Consider the following 12004-nt stretch of genomic DNA (forward strand, 5'->3'; position numbering starts at 1 on the left):
GCGATGCCCGAAACAAGAACATGAGAATTTTCTTGAACAACGGAGGAAGTTGGTGGGGGAGCGCGACCAACACCAGCTGCCCATCAGCATTCAGGGCGTGCAGCTGCTCTCGGTGGCATCCCTGGAATTCAGCTTGGCTGGGGAAAAAACAACCGCCACGGCTTTTTTCCTGAAATTTCACCTAACCGCTGTAACATGCCTGTGTAGTTCTGCCCAAATTCTTACATGTGTTTTGAACACTCCAGTGAAACAGTTAAAGCTCAACGTTTATTTTGCAGGAGTGCCCTTGTTTGCACTGCTCCCTTTGTTGCCATCTGTCAGGCTTCCTCATTGAAGCTTCTTGCAGGGAAAACATCAGTAATGGCAAAACAGCGGGAATTTAGGCAGCCAGCCACTCCTCCCTCCTGACCTCAAAAGGTTTGTGTCTGCATAATTTTAATAGGGATCCCCTTTTGCTCTGACACAGACACTGAGCACAGTATCAGCCACATCCAGATGGTGCCGGTACTTCAATACTCCATTTTATGTTTTTTGTTCCTCTAACCAGTGCAAGGCCTCTTCGTTTTCCACTTCCTTCTAACCATTCACCCAGATATCCCACGGTTAAGGCAGGAACAATACGATGCTGTGAGCCCGGCTGTGAAAGCACCACGGACCAAACCACGCGGGACTGCAACAGGCACCCTGTCCCCACGCACACCCACAAACTAACTGGTTCATAAACTCTCCTGGCCACTCACACACACGATCAGGAAAAAAAACAAAGGAATTACAGACATGTGTTAGTTATCTCCGACTTCTCTGCAAATTCAGAATGAGGAAGGTCCCCCTGCCTCCCCTCCACATTTCAGAGCCAATCCCGCAGTCAGGCCTCACACACCGTTTCACACAATTCACCACAGCTCTCATGGGACCTTTCTTCTATGCCTTTTTTTTAAGGATAGAAAGACTTTATGAGTAGGATTGCCTGTGTTACGTGTTTTCTGAAGTGCTAAGCGCTTCACTTGAGCTGTGAATCATCAACAATGACAGCAGCAGAAACATCTTGTCATAAGCAATGAAGAAACTTCAAATTCAGTATCCCACCAAATAATTTACAGAGATGGCTGATCCACAGTCAAGAGGACTTGCTTACAAAAATCATTTATAATCTAAAAATGATTGCAGGGACAAAGCATAACTCCCCAAAGAACTTCAACAATGTAAAATCACAAGAAGCAAAGGGGGAGGAGGGAGGTGAATATGGAGACCAGCACGTCTCAAGCACCTCTTGGAGCTCAAAAATGCAAACATTTCTTGCATACCTGTAAGTTGATACATCTGCAAACGTGTTGACAAAAGGTATTTAAGCTTCCCCAGGCAGATGCAGCTTTTCCCTCCTATTCACCCTTACTGCAGCTTAAAAACTAGATGCTCACAGCCCAGTTTCAATCTCTTCGTATTTTTTTCAAGTCTCTGAACAGAAAGCTGCTGATTGTTCTTCCAAAGGTTCTGCACTAACACTCACATGACGGCACACTCTAGAGACAATTTGGAACAATATGTGGTTTTGTCCCTTCAGTAAACCTCGTGATGTAACTCGAGTAGCACCAGCTTCTGTGTTTAGGTTACATTTTATCACTTTCCTTTAAAATTTACTCTTTCACAATTTGGGGTATCTCCGTGCCTTCTGGAATTCAAACCTCCGGGACATCAAAAAATGCTTTAAACACGGGATTTTCCCTCCCAGAGTCCCACGTCCCATTCATTACACTCCTTCCAGCTTCCTTAGGAAGAAAAACTAGCAATTCACACCACCAGTGTCCTTCCCCACACACAGACCATTCATTCCCAAAGCCCTTCTGTCTCATGCAATGAATGAAATCTGTATCATACACAAAAAGGAGCTGCTATCACATACTTAAGAGTTCTACAATTGTTCAAAAAACACAATTACGCTTGAAATGTGCTGGTTTCCTTGATTTGACTGTAGCCGGCTTACACACATACGCAGGCTGCATAATCAAAAGTAACTTTCTATACTCATAATATCTTGCTGCCTCTAGCTGTAATCCAAAACCAGAAGTGGATGTGCTGACTACTTCGGACCCAATAAAAGCATTCTGCTGGTTTCTGAGCCCTTTCACCTGCGTTCAGATCTCTCGGTGCTGCTGGGTCTGGCCCCGGCATCTCCAGGGAAAAAAAATCCTGGCCATGTATGGTCCTGGACCTTGACTCCTTGTAAAAATGTTATGTCTTGGGAGAAATGTTATTTGTTACTCACTATCTAAAAGAAGCTATTTCCTCTTCTAGTAACACATTCAGGTGCAGCAGAATAAATGATTTTAGGCATGTACGTATGCGTGCAGACTGACCTTCCAGTACACAGCCTAATGAAGATCAGAAATCATCAAGTACGCTGCTACAAATAACTTAAAACCTGGCGTGTATGCTCAGTAAAACATTTGAGCGACTTCAAAGACCTCTATCAATACAGAAAAGAGCTGCATTAAAATTCTGAGCCTTTGAATCTATTAAGCATTTCCAAACACGGGAGGACGAGTACCAGGATTTGTTCAGCTGCCCTCACCGCGTTGTTCTCAGGAAAAAGAGATCACTCAGTCGGCACGCAGCGGGCACAGGTCCGTTCCATTGGCTCAGCGATTTAACACAGTCTATTTTTTATCACATTTGTAAAAACACCATTTTACGTTGGTGAAAACCCCCCTCTGAGGGGCAGCGGTACCAAACGGATCAGATAGCAAGGTTCCCCCAACGCAGGCAGCACTGACCACAGAGGTGACAGCCCCATCCCCACCACTGTGACTGGGTGTCATCAGTGTGGATGGACGATCATCCTGGGTGGGAGAGCTCAGCGGAGGGGAGATGTGAACACACACCCAGGCTGGTAAATGGGGTTCATTTCTCAGGCTCCAGCTGCTCCACTTCATAAGTGGGAGCACTTCATAAACACTGCCTCATGTATTTATTTTTTAAAAGCCTAGATTAGTTTAGTGTGAAGCTGTTGAGAGATATAATTTGCCTGAGCAGATGATCTATAGATCATTGAATGAGCACTAAGCAGGCTCTCGCAGCCCACAGGAGAAACCCACCATGGCTGCACCACAGGAAAAGATGAACCTTTTTTCCTAAAATGTAGCCACATGCACACCACCCCCGGCAGCAAAGAGGTCAGCGGTTGGCACCTCTTATAACATGCTCAGCCCTGAGTGTGTGCAGAGCAGCAGCCTCTGCGTATGAAGAGCAGGGCCCTCAAATCAGAGAGAAATCAGCCAGTGATAACGTGCCATTCAGCTGGGGACAGGCACTGCTAACACAGACAGCCTTTTCTGCTTGCATCTGTGAATATATGCATATTTAAAAAATAAATTATCTTTCATTCAGATTAGTTACTAGAATATCTCTTTGCCGAAGCAGATTTGTTCCTATGGTTATATCTAGTGCTATTCTGGGACTTGGTATTGTCTTTCCACTATTGCTGCAAAAAGTGTGCAGCAGCTAATTGCACAGTCAAGTCCTTTCGCATAATTTTCACTTTGACAAGAGTAATTAAAAAAGCTAAATGGCTCGAGAACCAATTGATTAGGTCTGCAAGCAAAGCTCTGTTTGGGCGATCCTGAGATGTGCGTGTAGAGAACAGCAAGCTTTTCACAAAAGCCAATTAGGAACATGTTCCTCAATGCTTACTATTTAGTGTCAGATTCTTGCAAGATCTCTTTTTTGCCCAATTCCTATCATATGTTATGCTCATATATGTGCTGCACAGACACCATGCTTGCAAGAACAAGGCAAATCAATCTTATAGGACTAGTTAAAGAATATTTTCTTTTTGTCTCCTAGATTTGAACACCAAATAGTCTAAGTTTGCAAATAGGCTCCAACACCTCCCATCATAGGAACTGAACTAGACGAGGCTATTTTGTCACTAAATTTGAAAGACTATGACTAATGACAACTGATTTTTGCATATGTGCACCACAGAAAAGACATCTGAAAGGGCTACCCTGTCTGCAGACACACTCTCTGTGATATGGTGCTGAATCACCCATTTGTTCGCCTTAAAATTGCTCAAAGTCCTCCATAACAGGACTCATAATATTATTACTTTGCAAACTACATAATTGAAGTTAGAAAGTAAAGGGCTCCAAAATTACTACAGATGTACCAAAATAATGAGCTTATAAACAGTAATGAAATGGAAAATCTTGAAAGCCTGGGGTTACACACAAACTTAATAGACGGTCCCCATAATTTTTTTAATAAAGCTAATAATTCTAGTATAAAAAGAGAAGTTGAAAAGGTTTTCTTTAAACCACTTCCTTCTCAATAAGTACTGGTCAGTTACTGCCTATGTACTTGAAAAACTGTCATTAAATCTGGCAGGCTGAAAGCTAACGGGAATGTGGAGCGACTGTGAGCAACATGCACAAAGGAGAGCAGAAAAACATGAGACACGTCCTAGTGCCACTTGATGAGCAAGAAGGTGCTGGTGCTCCCCAAAGCCAACAGCTCTGGCCTCCAGGTGAGTATGGGGCACTGGGTGCAGGCTAGAGGACAGGTTCATAGCAGATGTGACCAACACATGCAAATACATCTCTGAATAAAGCCGCAGCATGGTTTCAGACAATGGAATCTCACATCAGCAGCTTGGACTTTCAGGTCCCACTCTCTGCAGCAGCATCTCACACCACGGCTCCAGGCAGAACCAAACCCAGGGACACAAACTGAATGGGGACACATGCCGAATCTTCCAAGGAAAGTCAAAGATATAAAGAGAACTGTGTCTTTATGAAAGCAGATACGCTGAAAGAAGCCATAGGAAGGTTTCACACATTCACAAATGTGATAATTTAGATGACAAATGTAAAAAATTAAACCCAACTTGTTAGCTAATAGAATATTTCGTTACGTACTATGAAAGATCACTTAAAGATTTGGGAATTTAACCCATTATTTTCAGAAGGCATGAAACATTCCTGAGCCTGTTGTGTTTTTTTTTAACATTTCAGTGCTGTCCCCCTGCATCTCCTTCCACCTTACCTTGTTTATAGCTATATTCAGTAATAGTTTTTACTTGTTTCCTTGATGTCTTAATTTCCTGCAATAATACAGCTGCCATGAATAATTAAGCAACACATTTGCTGCTCACTGAAAGCTGAACAAATGCTATAAATCAGTTCTGGGACCCTCTGCCAGCACAGACATCATCAGCGATCTGCTAATGTTGGTGATTCTTGGAGCACAGAACACCCGAGGAGCCGCTGGGGCATTTTGGGAGAGCACTTGTCTGCAGGTTCTCTCAAGCAGCAGGACTCCAAAGCCCATTCCAGCATTTTCCTGGTGAGGGACAGAAAACTTAAATCTACTATATTCTTCACATTTACTCGTTATTTCTTGCTTTCTCACTTTTCTGTGTCTTATCTCCAATTTCCCCACTCCACAGGTAGGAGGAGAGCCGAAAAAGAAGAAGGTGGCCTGATCATGCATCATTCCCTTCTCAGCACCAAAATGATGGACTGCCGTGGGTTCTTTGCTGTATTTCCACCCTTTTTCTCCTGCTGCCTGTGGTTCAGCACACGATACAGGCCACAGGATGCTGGAAAGCACGAAAGGATCGTCTGTAGTCAGGCCCATTACACCCTCTGAAGGTTTATCTTGCTGATTCACATTTGCCCTCAGACAGCTGGGCATGCTGCATTTCTCACTTTTTTTTTGGTAAATGAAGACCGATGGAAGATAAGAAAGAACTACAAAAACAGCAGCGATAACACTTTCCTAGAACACTTCCACTCGCATGCATATGAGGGGAGAGAAACAATAAAACAACTTTCCATTACCAGAACAGCATCCCCTCTTAATTAGAACGAGGTTTAAAGTGCAATCACTTTAAAGGAAGCTCAGCTGCAGAGTGTGTGAGCCTCTCCAGCTTGGCAGAGCAGGTACATTAGAAAACTAATCAAGCCCAGGTATCCAGCCAGGCCTAGAAAATGTCAGGTTGGCCATTAGGATTCCACACGTCTCAATCTGAGAATCTCCTCAACTCGCTAGAAGGTGCAAGGACTCAGAAAAAATGTTTCTAAAGGTCAAAATGTAGAACGGGTCATCATTAAATTTCCCTAGAAAACATCCTGATGCAGAAACAAACTATGTAATGTTCCTGGTGTTAATTCTGTTGACAAAAGATTGTACATATTTTAAAAGCGTAACGCTTAGCAGCTGTGCTGCCAGTCTGCAGAGTCTGCATATATAGCTATGATATTACCATACTCTATTATTCATAAAAGGCAACAGACTTCATTCTTGGTCTTGTGAAAAATAATAGCAGTTTGAAGCCAAAGTCTGACTGCAAAAAACATCCCAACATAATGGCCAGAGTTTCCAGAATTCGGGAACTCATGTAATGGCCTGCATGTTGATTCATTAAAGAGACATATTTCCTCTATGTTTTTGAGGAACTTTCCAAGAAGCACACAGCTCTTATATGAAACCCAGGAAAGAAAAAGCTTAGGTGGGCAAATAACTACTTCTTATCCAAAACAAATACTCAATGAGTTAAGCACAATCTTTTAATATGAAGCACAAGGCAGTTCCATCCCATACAGTCTTAGGACTCCATCCACCAGACAGAGGTCTATGGGTAGATGCACAGTAATTCATAGGAAGAATAACTACTGGGAGAAGCAAAAAGACCTTATACACCTTCTTTTCCACTACTGTTGACATTAAAAAGTATTCTACACACACAAATTTTTTATACATTTTCCCTTTCATACACACAAATAGGCATTATGACAGATTTTAGTCAGGTCTTACAAGACCTACAGCATCCTTTGCACTTCTCTCGCAAAGCATTTTTAGCTGCCAGAAGCCATTTCAATGCACCCTGCACGATGCTGCTGGTCAGTGGTGCTCTGGACCACAAGCAGCATCACTCTCCCAGGGCGGTGTGATGGGCAGGACCTCCAACCCGCTGTGCTGTGGGATGTGCTGTTATACAGCCTGGCACAACCACATCAACTGCATCGGAAATACGTGACAAACGCTGAAGAACAGCAGAGAAATCTGGTGCTATGACCGACAGGCTTTTGTGCATCACGGCAGCAACCGCCATACACACACCAAAACTCCTGCCTTGGTGCAGCAGCTGCCTGGCCAGCAGAGCTCCTGTGACCAGAAGAGTTCAGGCACAGACCTGTGCACACACGTATAGGGTGGTAAAGTGGACAGACAATTACCTACAGATAAATATGTAACACCTACGGAGAAGAAAAACAAACAAAGAAACAAACAAACAAAAGCCGAACACACCACCAAAATCCACACAACACAACCACACGCACATATCCCCCTCCCCAAACAAACAACCAACCCCCAGAACTACCATACGGCTTCAGAAGGTGGACCACACCTCACATCCAGGCAGCTGGAAGATGTTTAGTCAGTGCACAGATGTGGGTAAAAGGATAGCAAACCTGTGAGGGTTCTTGAGGAAACTACATACAGAGGATGTTTTTAAGTTTCATTTGTTAATGGTATAGTCTCCCCTGTATTCTCCCCATCAACTCCTTTCCAGGAGAGCTAAAAAGTCAAAGAAGGGCACTGAAGAGGACTAAGGGCCTGGAAAACACTTTCACACAGTTACAAAGTCAGATAGAAGAGAATGATTGCCACTTGAGAGGAGTATGAAAAAGAACAGGATAAAAATATCAGAGTATCAGGCAACCCAGAGAAGACAGCCTGTACCTTCCTGGCTCATAAATAAAGACAAAGAAACATTCCATTTAAGCAATAACACTGGCCATTCAAAACCTATATGAGGGAACACTGTTTGTATAGCAGATTCCAGAAATTCCTCCGGAAACTCTCAATTCGGTGCTCAACAATCCTTTATATCAGCCAGCATTGTTTAGTGCCTGACCTGAACTTGCCAGCTGCAGTTCAAGCACATTATTTTTCCTCCTAGCACTGGACAGGGAGGACTGAGTGCTCCTCAATTAGTCCTTCCATTCAGGCAGCAGAATGCTCAAGATGAGATGTTATTTCACCAGAGGCCGTATCAACGTGAGCAGAGTAAAAAGACTATCTAAGGTGTCTTCCAAGATGGTACTCCTCATTTCTGCATATCACTGTGATGTCTGTCCCTCTCAAAACAGCATGGCACTGTTGACTCTTCTATGGTTTCTGATCCATTAGCATTGGCAAGACCTTTTCTGTATACCAGCTGTCTAGGCAGTTGTCTCTCATTCTGTATTTATGTAGCTGATTACTCCTATTTTCAAACATCTATCCACATTTCTCCTTACTGACATGCATCCTTTCAGACAGTTTCTCCAATTTGTAAAGATCATTTTGAATTCTAATGGTGTCCTCCAACATGCTTGCAGCTCTTCCCAGCTTGTTGTTGCCTGCAAATTTAATAAGCATGTTCTCTATTCTATCAGAGAGATCATTACTGCAAATGCTGAATGCTACCAAACTGCCAAATACCCACCCTGTGAGCAGATGTTTCACAAGAAAAAATCTCATGAGGGAGCACTGAAAGCTTTACTAAAGATAAATGACATCTACTGCTTCTCCATTCACAAAGCCTGTTATCCTGTCATTAAAGGAAATTAGATTGATCTGACCTTGACAAATCTATGTTGGGCATTATTCTTTTGCCCATGTGGATATAACAATATTTAGACTTGTTGCAATTAATAATGTTTACGGAAGCAGTAACAGAAGTCCAGCTTCTTACAACCATTTATAATTTTACATAGGAAATGGGAACTCATTTGGGTGGGCTGAGAAAAGGCAAGACTATTGGATCTTTCTTTTTGCACCTCCCTAAAACATGTGGCATTTGTTGGCTTAAGTTGGGGCAATTCTGGGACAAACAGACCTTGAGTTTGACGCAGTGCAGCGATGATTGCAACACAAAATAATTCATAGTCCCTTCCACAATTTGACATAAACATGGAGAACACCATGTGGCATACTGCATATCACTCTTTATATGTTAAGTGGGGTTTCTCAAATTCCTCAAAATTACAGAGGAAACTGCTACCATGCAATGTACTACAGATTAAAGACGATGCCAGAAATTTTAGCTAAATTTGTCTCAGGAAAAAAATGCTTTATCTGCAACAGAAGGCTGTGTGTCTAATTGAAAAGACACTGAGCAGTGCATAGATGCTGACTGAAAAATACGTATTCCCAGGGACTCTGTCTTAACATCAAAAAAACCCAAAATCATACTCTGCTCCTAGAATAAAGGCACACAACTCTGCACCCATAGGAACAGAGGCACATCTTAGCATTTGAAGGAAAAAAACCCTCAAACTTAAGCAGTTAAATATGTTAAATATTTCATGCAATTACTAAGGCAGAATCAAGGTTCAAGAGGCATCGCCAAGAAAGACAAGTCCCAACCCTTGTGGCCTGCAGTAGAACCACAGAGCAACTTCAACAAAGAAAATGCTCTATTTACACAAGTGCCTCAAGAAAGAGACAAATGCACCAGCACGCAAACTCCGTGGTGTCGATGCGGATTAATTCTCCCTGCCCACGTTACAGGCTACATGCTGCAGGATCCAGAGGAACGCCTCTGGGTCTCCGAACGGCTGAGACGAAACCAGCTCTGGCTACATTCACGGAATGAATATAAGGGCAATTTAGTTACACACAAGCTCCGACAGCATCCTTTACTCACGTGCGCTTAATGACTTAGCATGAAATCCCCCTTATATTATCCAGCAGCTTATTTTGCTATGGGCCACTCCCTTCCACAAATCACGTTCCATTTTCTCTTGACTATTGAAGCGCACCTGTAGTAATGTCAAATGTTTTCATGGACATTTTAGACTTGAGACCTACGAATAACACCACAGTTTGTTTTACAAGGTAGAAACGTGTTTTTCCACTCTCTTTGTTTTTAAGAGCATCCAAAGACTATTTTTGCAGAAAGATCCAAAAACCAAACGTCCAACTCATAAAATAAAGCCCCCCAGCTTGAACTTTGGCTGAAGACCAAGCAGGGCATATTTCAGCCATGAAACAAACACCTAAAAAGCTGAAAACAACTGGTTATAACTAAAGAACTTTGCGTAACCCCTGCTAAACTGTGTGTGATGAACATAAAAAACATATTGAAAGTCTATATACAGCAGGTATAAACGACAAGTCAACAGCCAAGCCCATTACCTGTTCTAGCAAACAGGAGCAAAGGGAGCCGTTCCAGGTCTTGGACTACCCTCATCATCCTCCCAAGAGTCACATTAAGCTCTTTGTAGTCAGCATGCCAAGAATGAGAACACTGCCAGGACAAGGCATCCCAGTCCTTTACATGGCAATATGAAAGTATTTTCTGTTTTCCTCTCAAATTATACTGATTCCCCCTGCTAGCACCCAACCTCTCCCCCCACGTTTATTAAATGCCCTATAAATAAACCTAGGTGAATGCACAAGTTCTTTTCTTGCATCCTGAATCTACAGAGAACTTCTGTTGGATGCTAAACAGGATTAAAATACAGAATCACTTTCATCATGTAATATTTTAACTGGTTTTGGCATTTCACAAGATTTTCACCACTCGTCATACAGTTCTTTCAATGAACCTTCCATCTTGTAAATTAAACACTGTTTAAGCACAATATACCTATAAGCCGCCTTCTCACTTTCAAGCTGGTTTTTATGTGTGCTTTTACAATACAAATCCTTTCTGAAACCAGTGCAGGGCAACTCTTACATTTAACTCAAAAGAGAGAACGTCAGTTTGAAGTTTGAAAGCAAAGGAAGCGGCATCTCCGCCTTCTGTACAGCCCCACAACAACAGCAAGAGCTTATGAGATGCTCCCGTCTCCCACCCACACAAGCCATTGACTGGGTCTGACAAGACAAGAGGCTGAAAAGGAGCCGTCCCACCCGCCAGGTGCAGTTCTGCTCGTGCCAAGACTCAAAATATTTATTACAAATAGAGTTTTTCAGGGGCAAAAGACCTCCAGAAGTAAAGCTACTGAATATTTCCCAGCCTCTTTAAAACCCCTTTTTCAAAACAGCCTTTAATGGAAGTAACACAACAGTAGTTGCACAAACAGTTGAAGTGAATTTGGCTAAAAATAAACCTGAAGAAAACATGTAGGTGTTCTGCACTCTGACACCTAAGTTACAGAGACTCAAGAATCACTGTCTTCTCCTCCCCGCATGGCAATTACTTGCAAGGGCATTCACCACTCACCTTTGAGGTGAACCAACAGTTAGCACATGTAGACAGAGTTTATAATAAAACAAAACCAACCAAACAAAAAAACACCAGCCACAAACACAAGAAAAAATAGCAGAAGCAAGCAGAAATAATTCCCTGAATGCAATCTTCCTTTCAAATTTGGAATATTAAACAGTGCCAGCAGTGGAGTGATTATGGTCCTTTCTATGAGAACATGGCAACTTCCAGAGAACCCGGTATCAGCTCAAGTAAGTAACCACACACAAAAGAGACAAATCCAGTCCAAACCTCTTATTGGAATGCTGGCTTTATCCAGAGCACCAACTCAGAACAGTCACCCGTGGTGCCACAAACCTCTATTGGAAAATGGTGGCATTTCCATTTGCTTTTGGTTTTGACCAGGTACTATCTACACGTCTCAGTCCAGTTTCACAAAATGCATTCCTGGAAGCTGTACAGTTAATTACCGGGGAAAAAAAATTGAAATAATGAGTAACACATGCAATGAAGGGCCAACTAAAAAGCAGAGCAGTACTGCAAGTTCATTCCAGCCTGTACTACATGAAATTGAGTATATTCTGTAATTATTTCTTTTTAATATCACGACAGCGTGCCTTATTATGAAAGCTCAATGCTATGATGCATCAGAGAAAGCACAAACGTAACTGACACTCAGGGCAAGGTCTAGCATTGCAGGCTGCAATTCATGTACAAATGTAAACCCATCATCCACAATAAAATGTGCTTTGGATTGATTCAGTAATCATATGTCAGTAAAGTGTGCAAGGCAAAAGACAT

At 42.4% G+C, this 12004-nt stretch overlaps 1 protein-coding gene across 23 annotated transcripts in view; it reads right to left on the bottom strand.

Moving 5' to 3' along the window:
* Positions 1–12004, bottom strand: part of PTPRF (protein tyrosine phosphatase receptor type F) — a 384390-nt gene that overhangs the window by 232500 nt on the left and 139886 nt on the right. Inside the window, exon 1 of one of the 23 annotated variants that reach the window (XM_065071642.1) lies at positions 1305–1456. The exons of 21 other annotated variants lie outside the window; for them this stretch is intronic. In XM_065071642.1, coding sequence (XP_064927714.1) covers positions 1305–1320 — 16 coding nt within the window. In that variant the 5' untranslated portion in view covers positions 1321–1456. Of the gene's footprint in view, positions 1–1304; positions 1457–12004 lie in introns of those variants that run through there. One more of the 23 variants, XM_065071637.1, reaches the window with a different exon arrangement.

Source organism: Columba livia, chromosome 8 (assembly GCF_036013475.1).
Source record: "Columba livia isolate bColLiv1 breed racing homer chromosome 8, bColLiv1.pat.W.v2, whole genome shotgun sequence".
Taxonomy (NCBI): domain Eukaryota; kingdom Metazoa; phylum Chordata; class Aves; order Columbiformes; family Columbidae; genus Columba; species Columba livia.